Source organism: Manis pentadactyla, chromosome 11 (assembly GCF_030020395.1).
Source record: "Manis pentadactyla isolate mManPen7 chromosome 11, mManPen7.hap1, whole genome shotgun sequence".
NCBI lineage: Eukaryota > Metazoa > Chordata > Mammalia > Pholidota > Manidae > Manis > Manis pentadactyla.
The window spans coordinates 93,854,427-93,875,654 of NC_080029.1; the positions used below are offsets into that span (position 1 = coordinate 93,854,427).

The 21,228-nt window shown below is 36.0% G+C and overlaps 1 protein-coding gene across 3 annotated transcripts in view; it reads left to right on the forward strand.

Moving 5' to 3' along the window:
• Positions 1 to 21,228, forward strand: part of CTDSPL2 (CTD small phosphatase like 2) — an 82,640-nt gene that overhangs the window by 14,154 nt on the left and 47,258 nt on the right. For all 3 annotated transcript variants that reach the window (XM_036905386.2, XM_036905387.2, XM_036905385.2), the window contains exon 2: positions 14,688 to 14,897. In XM_036905386.2, coding sequence (XP_036761281.1) covers positions 14,712 to 14,897 — 186 coding nt within the window. In that variant the 5' untranslated portion in view covers positions 14,688 to 14,711. The remainder of the gene's footprint in view (positions 1 to 14,687; positions 14,898 to 21,228) is intronic.

Sequence of the window (21,228 nt, forward strand, 5' to 3'; positions counted from 1 at the left end):
TGACATCCCTCCCTCCACACTGCCATAGTAGATGCTCCTGCCTCCTGCCTTCCAGCCTTGTACCACAGAGGAAGGTTCTCTCCAATCCCATGTTCCCATATTAGAAGCACCTGTTGGAGCTCTGTGACAGATTCTGCACATAGATTTACATTTCCATTGTGTCTATGGCTCCCAAGGTGCTACATGCTAATGTTAGCCCACACTTTGCCTTTTGTAGTTTATTAAAAATTTTAGATGAATTCTTTTTGCCTACTTTTATGGCACTACTGACTCTTCCCTTGCTCCTCTTCCACAGGTGAGCTAGTGCTGAAATCTGTCTCTCCTAGGAAGGGCTGGTCTTTTTGTGGATATTTGTTTGGTTGCCCTGAGTTCTCAGCTCTATGATGGGTTCTAGAAAAATTTAGTTTTTGTTATCTAGTTTTTTCTTGGTGGGCCGGTAATGGCATTTTTTCCGGCTTTCTATTGTGTAGACAGAACTCAAATAATACATAAAAGTGGATTTTTGGCAGAACTCCAACTTACCAGAGCTATAGATTCTAATTCTGTGACTTCTTTGGACTCTGGTGGCTTGGGATAAACTCCCGTGCCTTCTACCTGGATTAGATCAAAGGAAAGAGTTCGTATTAGCTAGATTGATAGTAAAGAAACAGTTTTCCAGCTGGTCCTACATTGCTTTTTCCTTTTTCCTAAACACTTGGGTTCCCCCAAAACTATCTGGTGGTCAGCACCTTTAATTTTTGCTGTCTTTTCCCAGAACTACTCTTCCTCCAAACCCTGCTTATTCTTTCATTCCATGAAAAACTAGCTATATACTGAATTTTTATTTATTTATTTATTTTTGTATAATTAATGTACAGTTACATGAGCAACATTATGATTACTAGACTCCCCCCATAATCAAGCCCCCACCACATACCCCATTATAGTCACTGTCCATCAGCATAGTAAGATGCTATAAAATCACTACTTGTCTTCTCTGTGTTATACTGCCTTCCCCGTGTACCGTGCTCCTACATTATGTGTGATAATTGTAATGCCGCTTTTTCCCACTTATCCCTCCCTTCCCACCCATCTTCCCCAGACCCTTTCCCTTTTGTAATTGTTAGTCCATTCTTGGGTTCTATGAGTCTGCTGCTGTTTTGTTCCTTCAGTTTTGCCTCATTGTTATACTCCACTAATGAGGGAAATCATTTGGTACTTGTCTTTCTTTGCCTGGCTTACTTCACTGAGCATAATACCCTCTAGGTCCATCCATGTTGTTGCAAATGGTAGGATTTGTTTTCTTCGTATGGCTGAATAATATTCCATTGTGTATATGTACCACATCTTCTTTATCCATTCATCTACTGATGGATAGTTAGGTTGCTTCCATTTCTTTGCTGTTGTAAATAGTGCTGTGATAAACATAGGGGATAGGGGTGCATATGTCTTTTTCAAACTGGGCTCCTGCATTCTTAGGATAAATTCCTAGGAGTGGAATTCCTGGGTCAAATGGTATTTCTATTTTCAGTTTTTTGAGGAACCTCCATACTGCTTTCCACAATGGTTGAACTAATTTACATTCCCACCAGCAGGGTAGGAGAGTTCCCCTTTCTCCACATCCTCTCCAACATTTGTTGTTGTTTGTCTTTTGGATGTTGGCCATCCTAACTGGTGTGAGGTGATATCTCATTGTGGTTTTAATTTGCATTTCTCTGATGATTAGCAATGTGGAGCATCTTTTCATGTGCCTGTTGGCCATCTGAATTTCTTCTTTGGACAAGTGTGTGTTCAGCTCCTCTGCCCATTTTTTAATTGTGTTATTTGCTTTTTGTTTGCTGAGGTGTGTGAGCTCTTTATATAATTTGGATGTCAAGCCCTTATTAGATATGTCATTTATGAATATATTCTCCCATACTGTAGAATGTCTTTTTGTTCTATTGATGGTGTCCTTTGCTGTACAGAAGCTCTTTAGTTTGATATACTCCCACTTGTTCATTTTTGCTTTTGTTTCCCTTGCCCGTGGAGATATGTTCATGAAGAAGTTGCTCATGTTTATGGCCTAAGTTTTTTTCTAAGAGTTTTATGGTTTCATGGCTTACATTCAGGTCTTTGATCCATTTTTAGTTTACTTTTCTTATGGGGTTAGACAGTAGTCCAGTTTCATTCTTTTACATGTATCTGTCCAGTTGTGCCAACACCAGCTGTTGAAGAGGCTGTCATTTCCTTATTGTATATCCATGGCTCCTTTATTGTATATTAATTGACCATATATGCTTGGTTTATATCTGGGCTGTCTAGTCTATTCCATTGGTCTGTGGGTCTCTTCTTGTACCAGTACCAAATTGTCTTGATTACTGTGGCTTTGTAGTAGAGCTTGAAGTCAGTGAGCATAATTCCACCGCACCCTACCCCAGCTTTATTCTTCCTTTTAAGCATTGCTTTGGCTATTCAGGGTCTTTTGTGGTTCCATATGAATTTTCTAACTATTTGTTCTAGTTTGTTGAAGAATGCTGCTGTATTTTGATGGGGATTGCATTGAATCTGTGGATTGCTTTAGGCAGGATGGCCATTTTGACAATATTAATTCTTCCTATCCATGAGCATGGGATATGTTTCCATTTATTGGTATCTTTCCTAATTTCTCTCATGAGTGTGTTGTAGTTTTCAGAATGTAGGTCTTTCACTTCCTTGGTTAGGCTTGTTCATAGGTATTTTATTATTTTTGATGCAATTGTGAATGGAATTGTTTTCCTGATTTCTCTTTCTGCTAGTTCATTATTAGTGTATAGGAATGGAACAGATATCTGTGTATTAATTTTGTATCCTCCAACTTTTCTGCATTCAGATATTAGATCTAGTAGTTTTGGAGTGGATTCTTTAAGATTTTTTATGTACAATATCATGTCATCTGCAAATAGTGACAGTTTGACTTCTTCCTTACCAATATGGATTCCTTTTATTTCTTTGTATTGTTTGATTGCCATGGCTAGGACCTCCACTACTATGTTGAATAAAAGTAGGGAGAGTGGGCATCCTTGTCTTGTTCCCGATCTTAAAGGAAAAACTTTCAGCTTCTTGCTGTTAAGTATAATGTTGGCTGTGGGTATGTCATATATGGCCTTTATTATGTTGAGATACTTGCCCTCCATACCCATTTTGTTGAGAGTTTTTATCATGAATGGATGTTGGAGATTTTGTCGAATGCTTTTTCAGCATCTATGGAGATAACCATGTGGTTTTTTTCCTTCTTTATGTTGATGTGGTAGATGATGGATTTTCGAATGTTGTACGATCCTTGCATCCCTGAGATGAATCCCACTTGATCATGGTGGATGATCTTTTTGATGTATTTTTCAATTTGGTTTGCTAATATTTTGTTGAATATTTTTGCATCTATGTTCACCAGGGATATTGGTCTGTAATTATCTTTTTTTGTGGTGCCTTTGCCTGGTTTTGGTATTAGAGTGATCTTTGTCTGATAGAATTAGTTTAGGGGTATTCCTTCCTCCTCCTCTACTTTTTGGAAAATTTTAAGGGGGATGGGTATTAGGTCTTCACTAAATGTTTGATAAAATTCAGCAGTGAAACCATCTGCCCCAGGAGTTTTATTCTTAGGTAGTTTTTTGATTACCAGTTCAATTTCCTTGCTGGTAATTGGTCTGTTCAGATTTTCTGTTTCTGCCTCGGTCAGCCTTAGAAGGTTGCATTTTTCTAGAAAGTTGTCCATTTCTTCTAGGTTATCCAGTTTGTTAGCATATAATTTTTCATAGTATTCTCTCATAATTCTTTGTATTTCTGTCGTGTGCATAGTGATTTTGCCTGTCTCATTTCAGATTCTGTTTATGTGTGTAGACTCTTTTTTTCTTGATAAGTCTGGCTAGGGTTTATCTATTTTGTTTATTTTCTCAAAGATCCAGCTCTTGCTTTCATTGATTATTGTTTTATTCTTCTTGGTTTTATTTATTTCTGCTCCAATCTTTATTATGTCCCTCCATCTATTGACTTTGGGTCTCATTTGTTCTTCCTTTTCTAGTTTAATTAATTGTGAGTTTAGACTGTTCATTTGGGATTGTTCTTCTTTCCTGAGGTAGGCCTGTACTGCAATATACTTCCCTCTTATCATGGACTTCACTGCATCCCACAGATTTTGCAGTGTTGAATTATAGTTGTCATTTGTCTCCATATGTTGTTTGATCTCTGTTTTTATTTGGTCATTGATACATTCATTATTTCGGAGCATCTTATTAAGCCTCCATGTGTTTGTGGGCTTTTTTCATTTTCTTTGTGTAATTTATTTCTAGTTTCATACCTTTGTGATCTGAGAAGCTGGTTGTTACAATTTCAATCTTTCTGAATTTACTGAGGCTTTCTGTGGCCTAGTATATTATATATTCTTATATATAAACTTATATATATATAAAAAAACGTTCCATGTGCACTTGAGAAGAATGTGTATCCTGTTGCTTTTTGATGGAGTGTTCTGTAGATGTCTGTTAGGTCCATCTGTTCTAATATGTTGTTCAGTGCCTCTGTCTCTTTACTTATTTTCTGTCTGGTTGATCTGTCCTTTGGAGTGAGTGGTGTGTTGAAGTCTCCTAAAATGAATGCATTGCATTCTCTTTCCCCCTATAATTCTGTTAGTATTTGTTTCACATATGTAGGTGATTCTGTGTTGGTTGGACTGACCCCTTTATCATTATGTAATGTCCTTCTTTGTGTCTTGTTATTTTCTTTGTTTGAAGTCTGTTTTGTCTGATACAAGTAGTGCCAACTCCTGCTTTTTTCTCCCTATTAGTTGCATGAAATATCTTTTAACATCCCTTTACTTTCAGTCTGTGTATGTCTTTGGGTTTGAAGTGAGTCTCTTGTAGGCAGCATATAGATGGGTCTTGTTTTTCTATCCATTCAGTGACTCTGTGTCTTTTGATTGGTGCATTCCAACCGTTTACATTTAGGGTGATTATTGATAGATATGTACTTATTGCCATTGCAGGCTTTAGATTCGTTGTTACCAAAGGTTCAAGGGTAATTCCCTTACTCTCTAACAGTCTAATTTAACTCACTTCATATGCTATTACAAACACAACCTAAAGGTTCTTTTTTTTCCTTTTTCCTCCTTTTTCTTCCTCCTCCATTCTTTATATGTTAGGTATCATATTCAGTACTCTTTGTCCCTTGATTGACTTTGGGGGTAGTTGATTTGATTTTATGTCTGCTTAGTAATTAATTGTTCTCCTTTTCTGTGGTTTCATTTTCTCTGGTGACATCTTTTTAGCCTTAGGCATACTTCCATCTATAGCAGTCCCTCCAAAGTACACTGTAGAGATGGTTTGTGGGACGTAAATTATTTCAGCTTTTTCTTATCTGAAAATTGTTTAATCCCTCCTTCAAATTTAAATGATAACCTTGGCAGGTAGAGTATTCTTGGTTCGAGGCCCTACTGCTTCATTGCATTAAATATATCATGCCACTCCCTTCTGGCCTGTAAGGTTTCTGTTCAGATATCTGATGATAGCATGATGGGTTTTCCTTTGTATGTGATCTTTTTTCTCTCTCTAGCTGCTTTTTAAAGTCTTTCTTTATCCTTGATCTTTGTGTTTTTAATTATTTTATGTCCTGATGTTGCCTTCCTTGAGTCCCTTGTATGGGAGATCTGTGTACCTCTGTGGCTTGAGAAATTATCTCCTTCCCCAGACTGGGGAAGTTTTCAGCAATTACCTCCTCTATAACACTTTCTATCCCTTTTTCTCTCTCTTCTTCTGGTACCCCTATAAATGCCGATTTTTTTCCATTTGGATTGGTAACACGGGTCTCTCAGTATTCTTTCATTCTTAGAGATCCTTTTTTCTCTCTGTGCCTCAGCTTCTTTTTATTCCTCTTCTCTAATTTCTATTCCATTTGCTGTCTCTTCTACTACATCTAATCTGCTTTAAATCTCTCCATTGTATGTTTCATTTCAGATATGGAATTTCTTAATGATTGAATCTTTGTCTTAAATTTGTCCCTGAGTTCTTGAATCTTCTTCTCTACCTCCATGAGCATGTTTATGATTTTTATTTTAAACTCTATTACAGGAAGATTGGTGAGTTCAGTTTCATGTGGCCCTTTTTCTGGGATTTGTGAGATTTTGGTTTGAACCATTCCTTTGACATTATGTAATTCTATGTGTTGCCCTCTAGTGCCCAGAAGCTCTAGTCTCTTGAGCTGCTCAGCCTGTACAGTTAGGTTGGGGGTCGTAGAGGTGTGGTGCAGGTGCTTTGGGGGAGGAGAGAGCTGTTTCCTCATTCCCGACTGCAGCGCCTGTTTCAAGTGTCAGAGCCAGTGGGCCAAGCACAGAGGTGGAAGTCTCTGTGCTTGACATCTCTAACTGTTGTAGGCATGGCCTCCCTCTGGCTGCTGTTATGCCAGTGCAGTGACTGCCGGTTTGTGAGCAGGTGCCGGCAGGCCAGGAGGAATGCACAGCAGGCTGCGTGTCACAGTGGGGGGCCTTGGACCTGAGAAGGTAGCCAGAGGGGTGGGGCGCCTGAAGCTCCTCAGAGTTCCCAAACTGTGGCAACCTTGTCCACCTATTGCTTCTCCCACATAGCAAGCTCCATGCAAACCCTGCCCCTTCAGCAGCTCTCTTGCTGCTAGGAAGTCTCTCAGAGCGCCTGCCTTTCCTTTGTTCCAGAGCAGCCAGATATGGAACCCCGTCCTTCACAAATGCCTGGAATCTCAGTCTCTCAAGCACTCCGCCTGTCCCAGCTTCCCAACCCCACCAACCTCCAGAGCACCACACAATGTAGTTTTGTGCTCCAAAACAGACCTCCAGGGCTGGGTGTTTAGTAGTCTTAGGCTTCCAGCCCCTCCCCTCTCCGTTTCTCTCCCTCCTGCCGGTGAGCTGAGGTGGGGAAGGACTTGTATCCTGCCGGATCAAGGCTTTTGAACGTTCCACTGTTTCATGAGGTCTGTGTTTGTGAGGTCCGTATGCAGTCTGGTGCAGCCTTCTTTCCTGTTGCTGTTTTAGGGCTAGTTGTATTGACTAGATTTTCACACTATATGTAGTTTTGGGAGGAATTCTCTGTGTCACCTCTCACGCCGCCATCTTGAATCTCCTGTTTTCTTATAATATATGGAAATATGGAAGACTGCTCTCTGAGATTGCTTATATTCTTCTTCCTCACTTTTTGTAGACATTCTTTGCTTTTCTCATTTGATCCTGTCTTACTCTGTTTTGACTTTATTCAGCAGTTTCTTCTTGTATTTAACACTGTCATTAGCTCCCGTAGTCAAGGTTTTTGTTATATTTTAATGGGAAGTATCAAATACACACAAAGTGAACAATGGTGTTATGAATCCCCATATAACCATCACTCAGTTTCAGTAGTTACTAACATTTTGTCTTTCTTGTTGGATCTACTCCCAGCCTCCTTCCTCCCACGTAGTTGGGTGGTATTCATAAGAACTTTTTACTGGTGTTTATTTAGGTAAAACTTAAATAGTAAGAAATAAATATATCTTAGCTATAAGTTTTGACAAATTGATCCCACCCCTATCACAGTATAGGACATTTACTTTTCCCAAGGCAACTTCTGTTCTGATTTTTTTCTCTTTAGATTATTTTTGCCTCTGAAAGATTTTCTTTTTAATGGTGTCATCAACTGTATACTCTTTTGTGTCTGCCATTGCTCAGCATAATGTCTGTGAGATTCTTCATGTTGTTGATATTAGTGATTGTTCCTTTCTGTTTCTGATTATTCCACTGTATGAAATCAACACAATATTCATCTTTCTGTTGCTGGACATTTTTGTTGCTTCCAGTTTGAAATTATTGTAAATAAAGCTGTCAGGAACATTTTTGTAAAAGTATGTTGTGAACATGTTTACATATCTCTTGGATAAAAACTTAGAAGTTAAAAAACCTTACATTTCCACCAGCGAAATAGGAGAGGTCTCATTGTTCCACCATCCTTGCTGTCATTTATTATTGTCAGTTTTTTTAATTTTTGCCAGTCAAGTAGATGTGGATTAGTATGCTCTTAACGATTTTAACTTGCATTTCTCATGTTTATAATATTGAGTACCATTTATATGCTTGTGGCCAATCATCTTGCTTTCATGAAGTTATCTCCCCAAGTCTTTTGCCCTCTTTTTCTGTTGTCTTGTTTGTCTTTTTTATTATGTTTTAGGGTTTCTTTATATATTCTGCATACAGGTACTTTGCAAGATACATATTTGTTTACTTGTGTTTTGATTTTCTTATGTTGTCTTTTGGTGAACAGGAAATATTTTAGTCTTTATGATGTCTGGTTTATCCAGTTTTTGCTTTTATGGTTATTCTTTATACAAGATCATGCCATCAGCAAAGAGATATCATTACATTTTCTTTTGTAACTTGAATTTTTAACATTTATTTTTCTTGCCTAATTACCTGGATAGAACCCACAGTAAAATGTTGACTAAGTGGTGAGAATGGACATCCTTGTCTTATTCTTGATCTTAGGAGGAAAGCATTCAGTTTTTCACTACGAAGTACAATGTTAGTTGTAGTTTTTTCATAGATGCCTTTTGTCAGGGTAAAGAAACTTCCCTTCTATTCCTGGTTTGTTGGGTCTTTTTATTGTGAAAGGGTGTTAGGTTTGGTCAAATGATTTTTCTGCATCAATTGAGATAACTGTGGATTTTTCCTTTTGTTCTTTTAATACAGTGTATTATATTGATTCGTTTTCATATGTTAAACCATTTTTGCATTCCTGCAATAAATCCTGCTTTGGTCATGATGTATTATCCTTTTATTAAACTGCTGGATTTGGTTTGCTAGTAATTTATTGATATTTGCATCTGTGTTCCTAAAGTGTATATTGACCCTTAGTTTTCTTTTCTTGTAGTATCATTGTTTGACTTTGGTATCAGGGTACTCCTGGCCTTGTAAATTGAGTTGGGAGGTAGTCGTCAATTTTTTGGAGAAGTTTGAGAAGAATTAATGTTAATTCTTTAAACATTCAGTAAAATTCACCAGTGAAGCCATATGGTCCTAGGATTTTCTTTGTGGGGAATTTTAAAATTATTACTCATTTAATTTCTTAAAGATTTTTAAAATTTTTCTCTTTTTTTCTTGAGTCCATTTTAGTTGTGTCTTTCTAGAAATTTGTCCACTTCATCTAGGTTAATTTATTGATGTAAATAGTTGGTAATAGAGTCCTTTATAGTCCCTTTTATTTTTTGTAAGATTTGGTATTAATGTCCCTTTTCTCAGTGCTGATTTTAGTAGGTTAAGTCTTCTTTTTTTTTTTTTTTTTTTTGACTAGTCTACTCTAACAATAGGTTTGCCAATTTTGTTGGTCTTTTCAGAAAAGAACCAACTTCTGGCTTCATTTAAAAAATCTTAAAACTTATATATCTGCTGTATTCTTTGTTATTTCCTTCTTCTTGGTTGCTTTAGGTTTAGTTTGCTTTTCTCTTTCTAGTTCCTTAAGGTGGAAGGTTTTGTTATTGAGTTGAGGCCTTTTTTTTAATATAAGCATTTACAGCTTATAAATTGCCCTCAGAGCACTGCTTTTGGGGCATCCCATAAGTTTTGGTATTTGGAGTTTTTGTTCTCATCATCAAAGCATTTGTTAATTCTCCTTGTGATAACTTCTCCATACAGTGGTTAATTAGGAGTTTGTTGTTTAATTTCTTCTGCATATTTGTTACTTTCTCAAACTGACTTCCTTGTGATGTCTGATTTCTTTCCAGTGTGGCTGAAACCATCTTCTTGCACTATTTCGGTCCTCTTAAGTTTATTGAGATTTGCTTTGTGTTGTAACATGTAGTCTGCCCTGGAGAGAATTATCCATAAGGAAATTGAGAAGAATATGTATTCTGCTATTGTTGGATGGAGTGTTCTATATATGTCTCTTAGAGAGAATTAAAGAATTCTCTCGATCTTTTGTCTAGTTACTCTATCCATATCAAAAGTGGGTTGTTGAAGTGTCCAACTATTATTGTTGAATTGCCTAGTTTTCACTTTAGTTTGACAGTTTTTACTTCATATGTTTTGGAGCTCTGTTAGGTGCATATATGTTTGTAATTTCCCTCCACCTGTTGTTTATTGCATCCAGAAATTTTGATGTGCTTTGTTTTTTATTTCTCAGTTCAAAAATCTTATATACTTGCTATTTCTTTTTTTACTCATGATTTATTTATTTATTTATTTATTTATTTATTTATTTTGGTATTGTTGATATACAATCGCATGAGCAACATTGTGGTTACTAGATTCTCCCCATTTTCAAGTCCATGATTTATTTATAAATATATTTTTAAGTTTCCAAATATTTGGTACTTTTTAAGGTATTTTTGTTTTTGATTTATAACTGTGTCCAGAGAACATTATTTCTAAGATTTCAGTCTTGAAATTTATTGAGATTTACTTTATAGCTCATCATATGGTGTATCTTGGTGAACACTCCATATGAAATTGAAAAATATGTGTTTTCTTCATCTGTTGCATGAATGGTCAGTTTTAAAAGTTCTTTATAGGTTGACTGCTCCAGCTCTTTCAGACCTATTAAATAGACCTTTTACAGCTCACTGTTGGAAGGGACAAAAACCCTGAATTTTCCAACTGCCTTCTTTAAATGATCTTGAAATGTCTTTCTTTCCAGTGAAACTCAGTGTTATTTTTTAGTTCAGAGTATTTGTCTCCTAAGCTTTCCCAGAACCGTCTTCACTTTCTCCATGCAGTGATCTAGTATTTTATGTGTACACTATGCTAGATTTTTTTATTCTTACAGGCAGAGATTGTCATCTTTTCCTTACCATTCTAGTAGCAGGTGACTATTAAGTATTTAAATTTTAATGAGCTGAACTATGTAAGACTGGACTGCTTATATGTCCTTAGTCTTTTAAGTACTACTTTATATCAATATATTACTTCATATAATAAATTTTATAATTTACATTTAATTATTTTGGGTTTGAGATATGTTCACTGATATTTCTGAATAAACTTACTAAAAATATCTGCAGAAATTGATTAAAAATAACTTATTCTTTGAAAAATTCCCTCATGCATTTGCTATATGGGAATTTTCCTTTTCTAAGCAGTGCTGTGCTGAAGAACAAAAGAAAAAAGGCAAAATTTATGCACCCTAATAAGGTAATTAAGTAAATGTAATATAAGCCTGGAATGATAAATCCCTTTAGAAGTTAACATTGATTCTTTAGAAGAAAAAGCAGTATTTATTTTATTTGGGAATGACAACTTAAAACTGGACACCATTTGGTGACCAGGGGGAGAAATTATTTGGAAAGGCATTTTAGGACTCCTTTTGTGAATCCTTTGAGTTTGGGGTTTTTTGTTGAAGTAAACTACATGTATATATATGTATGTAACTGCTTTATATATATAAAGTACATTTTACAGATATTATATACATGTATGTATATATATGGTATCTATAGTAAAAGTTTTTTTTTCTTTGACTGTCATGTTGAATAACAACACTTCAATTAACTATTTAACTTCCTTTTTTTTAAGTATAGTTGATATACAATCTTATATTAGTTTAAGGTATGCAACACAGTAGCTCAGCAGTTACCTATATTATTAAATCCTTACCCCCACTACTGCAGTTACTATCTGTCAACATGGAAGGATGTTATAGAATTATTGGCTATATTCTCCATGCTGTACTACCATCCCTGTGACCAACCTCTATTATGTTTGAGAATTTTTGTACCCTTTTATGCCCCTCATCCTTTCCACCGGTCCACCCACCCACCCTGACCCCTCCCCTATGGTAATTTCCAAGTCACCTCTTGGTGTCTATGAATCTGCTATTTTGTTCATTTAGTTTTGCTTTTTTTTTTTAATACCAGAAATATGTGAAATCGCATGGTATTTGTCTTTTTCAGCCTGACTTATTTCACTTAGCATAATACCCTCTAGATCCATCCATCCATGTTGTTGCAAATGGCAGCATTTCTCTTTTTTATGGCTGTATAATATTCCATTGTATATATGTAGTACATCTTCTTTATCCATTCATTTATTGATGGACATTTTGGTTGTTCCATTTCTTGGCTATTGTAAATAGGGCAGTGATAAACAGGAGTGCATGTGCCTTTTCAAATCAGGGATTCTGTTTTCTTTGGGTAAATTCCTAGAAGTCACTGGGTCGGATGGTATTTCTGTTTTTAGTTTTTTAAGGAACTTCTGTACTGCTTTCCACAGTGGCTGCACTTGTTTACATTCCCACCAACAGTGTAGGAGAGTTCCCTTTTCTTCACATCCTCGCCAACACTGGTTATTTCTTGTCTTTTGGGTAGTGGCCATTCTAACTAGTGTGAGGCAATATCACACTGTGGTTTCATTTGCATTTCCTGATGATGAGTAATGTGGAGCATTTTTTCACGTGCCTGTTGGCCATCTGTATTTCTTCTTTGGAAAAATATTCAAGTTTTTTGCCCATTTTTTAATCAGGTTATTTGGTATTTTTTGGTGTTGAGGCATATGAGCTCTTTATATATTTGGCTGTTAACCTCTTATCAGATAAATTGCTTATGAATATATTCTTCCTATATACTGTAGGTTGCCTTTTTGTTCTGCTCATGGTATCCTTTGCTGTACAGCTTTTTAATTTGATGTAGTCCCACTTGTTAATTTTTTATTTTGTTTCTCTTACATGGGGAGATGTGTCCAGGAAAAAATTGCTTGTGCTTATTCAAGAGATTTTTGCCTGTGTTTTCTTCTAAGAGTCCTATGGTTACATGTCTTACATTTAAGTCTTTAATCTATTTTGAGTTTACTTTTGTGTATGGAGTTAGACAGTAATCCAGTTTCATTCTCTTGCACATATTTGTCCAATTTTCCCAACACCAGTTGTTGAAGAGGCTGTCATTTCCCCATTGTATATCCACGGCTCCTTTACGATATATTAACTGGCCATATGTATATGGGTTTATATCTGGACTCTCTGTTCTGTTCCATTGATCTGTGGGTCTGTTCTTGTGCCACTATCATACTGTTTTGATTACTGTAACTTTGCAGTATAACTTGCAGTCAGGGAGCGTAATCCCCCCAGCTTTGTTCTTCTTTCTCAGGATAGCTTTGACTATTTGGGGTCTTTTGTGGGTCCATATGAATTTTAGAACTATTTGTTCTAGTTCATCGAAGAAATTTTGTTGGTATTATGATAGGGATTGCATTGAATCTGTAAATTGCTTTGGACAGGATGGCCATTTCGACAATATTAATTCTTCCTATCTGTGAGCACAGGACAGATTTCCATTTATTAGTGTCTTAATTTCTCTCATAAGTGTCTCAGTATTCAGAGTACAGGTTTCACCTCCTTGGTTAGATTTATTCCTAGGTATTTTATTCTTTTTGATGCTGTTGTAAATGGAATTGTTTTCCTGATTTCTCTTTTCTGCTAGTTTGTTTTTAGTATATAGGAATGCAGCAGATTTCTGTGTATTAATTTTGTATCCTGAATCTTTGGTGAATCTGGTTGTTCTAATAGGTTTTTGGTGCAGTCTTTAGGGTTTTCTATATCTAATATCATGTCATCTGCAAATAGTTTTTTTCCCCTTACCAATTGGATGCGTTTTATCTCTTTATCTTATAAAGATACAACTTCTAAAGCTTTTTGATTAGTGAAGACCTTACCCGTTGCTAGAAATTTATGGACTTTTAGGAGTTTAGAGCCCTCAAATAGAGTTAGACCTTTCTTTGAGTGCATTCATTGGTGTAAGTAGCTTTATTGTTTTCTGTACTTTGTAGCTTTTTCTAATTCTTTTTTCATTTTGAGCCTCAAGATGGTAAGATGAATGTATTTATATAGGTGAAATTACACAGTTAAGTGACTATAGCTTAGCTGTGATTGAAATAGAATTTGAATTCACATCACTTAATTCTTCGTTTACTAGTTTTTATGTTTTCTTTCACAGATTCTAATTCAAGCTATGTTTTTTGTTTGTTTGTTTGTTTGGTATCATTAATATACAATCACAAGCAACATTGTGGTTACCAGATTCTCCCCAATATCAAGTCCCCACCCCTTCAGGCTGTGTTCTTAACTATTTCTAAGTCTTGGGACAATTTGCTAGCCATTAATTTTCTCTTCCATAAAATGAGTGAGTTTAGGTAGATTGCCTCATATTTTCTTTCTGATATGACTTCAGTTATTAAAGCATCATTATGTATGGGAGGATCAAATCTCACAAAATGATCCAGCCACTCTTGTTATACTTGTATGTGATTGCTGATTATTAGAATCATGCTCATGGAATTCATTCATTCATTGAGAGTTTTTTTCCACTAAATTGTGAGCTTCAGAAGGCAAAAACCTCCCCTTCTTTTTTACTCTTTACTAGGTGCTTACCTAGCCCAGTGCCTTGAATTTGAAAAGTGTTCAATAAATATTTGTTGAGTGAATGAATGAATGTAATGTTGGCATTGGGTGGAGGCAATGTAGTGCTGTGGACAGAGCGTGCACACTCTTTGGTGTTACTTCTAGTTATTAGATCACAGGATATATTTCAGAAGTTATTGGGAAAGTTACCTGGGAAGTTTATAAGTTTATAGCATGCCTTTCACTTAAAGTGTTAGTTTCTTATATCATTTCCCTAGAGACCTGGACTTTCTTAAAAAAACCAAGAGATTTTTATTATATAAGCTGGCACATAAGGGTTAGCTAGGTTTAATTTTTATAATCTTTATTATTATTTTTGTCTTATAGTTTTACATGTGTCACCCATAAAAGATGAGGCTGAGATCACGGAAACCTTCTCAGCAATCAAATCAAATCCAAACACAACGCACTGCCAGAGCAAAGAGGAAATATTCAGAGGTTGATGATAGCCTGCCTTCAGGAGGAGAAAAACCACCGAAGAATGAAACTGGCTTGTTATCTTCAATTAAAAAGTTCATTAAAGGAAGCACACCAAAGGTAGTGGTTTTACTTTGTACTTAAATCATTAAAATTGAAGTTACATTGTTTTTTTTAAGTGTGTAAACATGAGAAATCTAATATTGCTAGCGCCTATTTTAAGGGAATGTCTACATCTTGCTGTTATTTTAAGAGTATTAATATGTAAAATATTTAGTGGTCATTCAAGAAAACATTGTTTATTCTGCTTAACTGTTCCACTTAGCCTTCTGTTTTTCAGCATAATAATATGGGAACTTTTTCCTTGTTCTTTTACTTCCTTTTTTTTTTTTTTTCCATTTCTAAGAAAAAGTCTCTGTTAATATTATTAATATATTACCTAATAAGGGAGATAATTTCTCTTATCTATCTGAATTGTAACATTTGTGTAGTGAAAAATGTGTTATTTCATTAAGTAGGAAAAAAAGTTACTGAAGAAAGAATGGGTACTCACCAGGGTCATGTTCCAGATTCATATTCTGGATCAACTTTAGTGATCTGAGGAAAGTCATGTACCCCTCTGAGCCTCAGAAAGACAGTAAAATGGGACTAAGGCTGACTACTTTGTCTGCCCTCAGAGTTGTTTTCAGATTAGATAGCCAACAGGTGGAAAAACAGTTTGAGAAATTTTAATACAGCTTGTAAATGGATAGTCTTACATTATATGTATATATTTTCATCATTTACTACTTTTGTGTTCTTTCTTGGAGTTATTATAAATTTTTCATTATAATGTAAGTTTATCACTTTAATAAGTAGAAAAATAAATTACTTGTGTTTATTCATAGTGGTAGATTTTGGCATCATAAAACAAAACCTAGTTACTGTGAACCATGGACCACTTTATAAGTATCGCGTGTTTGTAGAGTTCTTATTGTGTTAATGGTTTATTCTTTTTTTTCTAATATAAGTAAAATTTCTTTTGTTAATTTTAAATAGAAGTTTCTTTGAGTTGCAATTTCTGTAAATGTAGACCTGTTCTAGGAATATCAGAAAACAGAGATCAAATCTTCCAGAAACATGAATTTCTGAATTTGTAAATTCCTAATGGGTTTTCATCAGTCTCTATTGATGGGGATGTTACTATTAGTGAGTTCATTCTCTGAACAACTCTAAACATTGTGAAGTTTTTTTTCATTTGAAAAAAATATACCTAAACCTTACTTTCTTATATGCTCTTTTTTTTTTTGAATTAGCAACTCCATTTTTTATTGTTTATTTTCTTAACATCAATTCACAACCTAATCCTTTTTTTATTTTTTATTTTGGTATCATTAATGTACAATTACATGAGCAACATTATGGTTACTAGACTCCCTCCATTATCAGGTCCCCACTACAAAGCCCATTACAGTCATTATCCATCAGCATAGTAAGATGTTATAGAATCACTACTTCTGTGTGTTGTACTGCCTTCCATGTGCCCCACCCTATATTATGTGTGCTAATCATAATGCCCCCTTTCCCCCTTATCCCTCCCTTACCACCCATCCTACCCAGTCCCTTTCCCTTTGGTAACTGTTAGTCCATTCTTGGGTTCTGTGTGTCTGCAGCTGTTTTGTTCTTTCAGTATTTTCTTTGTTCTTATACTCCATGGATGGGTGAAATCATTTGTTACTTTTCTTTCTCCGCCCAGCTTATGTCACTGACCATAATACCCTCTAGCTCCATCCATGTTGTTGCAAGTGGTAGGATTTGTTTTCTTCTTATGTCTCAATAATATTCGTTGTGTATATATACCACATCTTTATCCATTCATTTACTGATGGACACTTAAGTTGCTTCCATTTCTTGGTTCTTGTACATAGTTCTGCGATAAACATAGGGGTGCATATGTCTTTTTCAAACTGGGCTTCTGCATTCTTAGGGTAAATTCCTAGAAGTGGAATTCCTGGGTTAAATGGTATTTCTATTTTTAGCTTTTTGAGGAACCTCCATACTGCTTTCCACAATGGTTGAACTAATTTACATTCCCACCAGCAGTGTAGGAGGGTTCCCCTTTCTCCACATCCTCGCCAGCATTTGTTGCTGTTTGTCTTTTGGATGTTTGTCATCTTAACTGGTGTGAGGTGATATCTCATTGTGGCATTTCTCTGATGATTAGTGATGTGGAGCATCTTTTCATGTGTCTATTGGCCATCTGAATTTCTTCTTTGGAAAAGTGAGTGTTCAGCTCCTCTGCCCATTTTTTAATTGGATTATTTGCTTTTTCTTTGTTGAGGTGCATGAGCTCTTTATAGATTTTGGATGTCTACCCTTTATTGGATATGTCATTTATGAATATATTCTCCCATACTGTGGGCTGCCTTTTTGTTCTACTGATGGTGTCCTTTGCTGTATAGGTTTTCAGCTTAATATGGTCCCACTTGTTCATTTTTGCTTTTGTTTCCCTTGTCCGTGGAGGTATGTTCATGAAGAAGTTGCTCATGTTTATGTCCAAGAGATTTTTGCCTATGTTTTTTTCTAAGAGTTTTATGGTTTCATGACTTACATTCAGGTCTTTGATTCATTTCGAGTTTACTTTTGTGTATGGGGTTAGACAGTGATCCAGTTTCATTCTCCTACATGTAGCTGTCCAGTTTTACCAACACCAGCAGTTTAAGAGGCTTTCATTTCCCCATGGTTCCTTAATTGTATATTAATTGACCATATATGTTTGGGTTAATATCTGGACTCTATTCTGTTCCATTGATCTACAGGTCTGTTCTTGTGCCAGTACCAAATTGTCTTGATTACTGTGGCTTTGTAGTAGAGCTTGAAGTTGGTAAGTGAGATTCCCCCCTGCTTTATTCTTCCTTTTCAGGATTGCTTTAGCTATTTGGTGTCTTTGGTAGTTCCATATGAATTTTAGAACTATTTGTTCCAGCTTGTTGAAGAATGCTTCTGGTACTTTGATAGGAATTGCATAGAATCTGTTGATTGCTTTAGGCAGGATGGTCATTTTGACAATATTAATCCTTCCTAGCCAAGAGCATGGGATGGATTTCCGTTTGTTAGTGTCCTCTTTAATTACTCTTAAGAGCGTCTTGTAGGTTTCAGGGTATAGGTCTTTTCCTTCCTTGGTTAGGTTTATTCCTAGGTATTTTATTCTTTTTGATGCTATTGTGAATGGAATTGTTTTCCTGATTTCTCTTTCTGCTAGTTCATCATTGGTGTATAGGAATGCAGCAGATTTCTGTGTATTAATTTTGTATACTGCAACTTTGTATTCAGATATTAGTTCTAGTAGTTTTGGAGTGCATTCTTTAGGGTTTTTTTTATGTACAATATCATGTCATCTGCAAATAGTGACAGTTTGACTTCTTCCTTAGCAAACTGGATGCCTTGTATTTCTTTGTTTGATCTGATTGTCGTGGCTAGGACCTCCAGTACTATGTTGAATAAAAGTGGGGAGAGTGGGCATCTCTGTCTTGTTCCCAATCTTAGGTGAAAAGCTTTGATGTAATTTTTTTGATGTTAAGTATGATGTTGGCTGTCATTTTGTCATATATGTTCTTTGTTATGTTGAGGTACTTGCCCTCTATACCCATTTTGTTGAGAGTTTTTTATCATGAATGGATGTTGAATTTTGTCAAATGCTTTTTCTGCATCTATGGAGATGATCATGTGGTTTTTGTCCTTCTTTTAGTTGATGTGGTAGATAATGATGATGGATTTTCGAATGTTGTACCATCCCTTCATCCCTGAGATGAATCCCACTTGATCATGGTGTATGATCATTTTTATGTATTTTTGAATTCGGTTTGCTATTATTATTATTATTTTTTTTTTTTTTAAATAATTATTTTTTATTGAAGGGTAGTTGACACACAGTCTTACATTACATGAGTTTCAAGTGTACAACACAGTGGTAGAACATTTATATACATAATTCTAGGTTCCAGCTATCACCCTACCAAGCTGTTACAATATCTTGACTATATTCCTTATGCTATACATTACATCCCGGTTACTAATTTATTTTACCATTGGAAGTCTATCCTTCTTTTTTTTTTTGTGAGGGCATCTCTCATATTTATTGATCAAATGGTTGTTAACGACAATAAAATTCTGTATAGGGGAGTCAATGCTCAATGCACAATCATGCACAATCATTATTCCACCCCAAGCCTAATTTTTGTCAGTCTCCAATCTTCTGAGGCATAACAAACAAGTTTTTACATGTAGAACAAATTCTTACATAATGAATAAGTTACATAGTTAACAGTACAAGGGCAGTCATCACAGAAACTTTTGGTTTTGCTCATGCATTATGAACTCTAAACAGTCAGTTCAAATATGAATACTCATTTGGTTTTTATACTTGATTTATATGTGGATACCACATTTCTCTCTTTATTATTATTATTTTTAATAAAATGCTGAAGTGGTAGGTAGATACAAGATAAAGGTAGAAAACATAGTTTAGTGTTGTAAGAGAGCACATGTAGATGATCAGGTGTGTGCCTGTAGACTATGTGTTAATCCAAGCTAGACAAGGGCAATAAAACATCCCCGTATGCAGAAGATTTCTCTCAGAACGGGGGGGTGAGGTTCTAAGCCTCACCTCTGTTGATCCCCAATTTCTCACCTGATGTCCCCCCTGCGACTGTGCCTGTCTTAGGTTGTTCCTCCCTTGAGGAATCTTACCCGTCTCTGGCTAACCAGTCATCTTCCGGGGCCATACAGGGAAATGTGAAGTTGGTAAGTGAGAGAGAAGCCTTATTGTTTGAAAAAGTTAGCTTTTTACTTCTTTGCATATTTATGCCCTGTGGCTTCTATGCCCAGCATTTGTCTTGAGGTATCTTTACCACTTGGAAGAATTATGATACTCGGTAAATTTGATATGAGGCAAGAATTCTATTTAAGGGTTGTAATTAGGAAGGAAGAAGAAAAGCTATAGAAGTAGCAGGCGGAAGAAAACATGGGAAGATTGATTATTTCTTTGACAAATCTTCTTGTAGAGTAACTTCAGCATATATAGGTTTTAAGCTACTACTTAAATTGCGCATACACATTAACATAATAGGAGTATAGTTACATAACCAAAGCATATCTGTAATTACCAGCCATCTGCAGTGAAACCAAGAAAACCAGTTAGGCACCTTAGGCATTTGTGAAAACTTATCTATGATATGGTGGATATTGTCCAACTGAACTTGAACAGTCTGAGAGAAATCAGACAAATTAAAACAACCCATTCCTGGGGACTGTTCACATGCCATATGTTCTTTTAACAGTAAATAGTCTGTAGTTGTAAGAGTTTGGAGCGCTACAATTTGCACTTCTCCAAATTCTTGGTTGAGTTCCAACAGTATAGATCCAGTCAAATTTGTTGTTTTACTGTATGCACAGGCCAGCTTAGATATCTCCTTCCTCATTCCCATGGCAAGTCCAGGAACTGGTGGGATGAGTGCATCTACAGCTGTAGCAGTGCGTGGATCTTTGTTGGGGTTTTTTGATGATCATCTTCTGGCATGAGTCTTCCAGAGAGTGCAGATGTTGGAAGTTCTTTTTCATATCGTATCTTAGTTCATTTTCGGGGTAGCACAATTAGGCTTTGATCCTCTGTATAAACACAAACAGACCCTTTGCCTACACTTTTATATGCCCTTTATACCCTTGTGTAGAACTCGTTGGAGGTTACCACACAGGAACTGCCCTTTTTTTTTTTTTTTTGCTATCACTAATCTACACTTACATGACGAATATTATGTTTACTAGGCTCTCCCCTATACCAGGTCTCCCCTATAAACCCCTTTACAGACACTGTCCATCAGCATAGCAAAATGTTGTAGAATCACTACTTGCCTTCTCTGTGTTGTACAGCCCTCCCTTTTCTCCTAACCCCCATGCATGTTAATCTTAATACCCCCCTACTTCTCCCCCCATTATCCCTCCCTACCCACCCATCCTCCCCAGTCCCTTTCCCTTTGGTACCTGTTAGTCCATTCTTGAGTTCTGCTGCTGTTTTGTTCCTTCAGTTTTTCCTTTGTTCTTATATTCCACAGATAAGTGAAATCATTTGGTATTTCTCTTTCTCCGCTTGGCTTGTTTCACTGAGCATAATACCCTCCAGCTCCATCCATGTTGCTGCAAATGATTGGATTTGCCCTTTTCTTATAGCTGAGTAGTATTCCATTGTGTATATGTACCACATCTTCTTTATCCATTCATCTATTGATGGACATTTAGGTTGCTTCCAATTCTTGGCTATTGTAAATAGTGCTGCAATAAACATAGGGGTGCATCTGTCTTTCTCAAACTTGATTGCTGCGTTCTTAGGGTAAATTCCTAGGAGTGGAATTCCTGGGTCAAATGGTAAGTCTGTTTTGAGCATTTTGATGTACCTCCATACTGCTTTCCACAATGG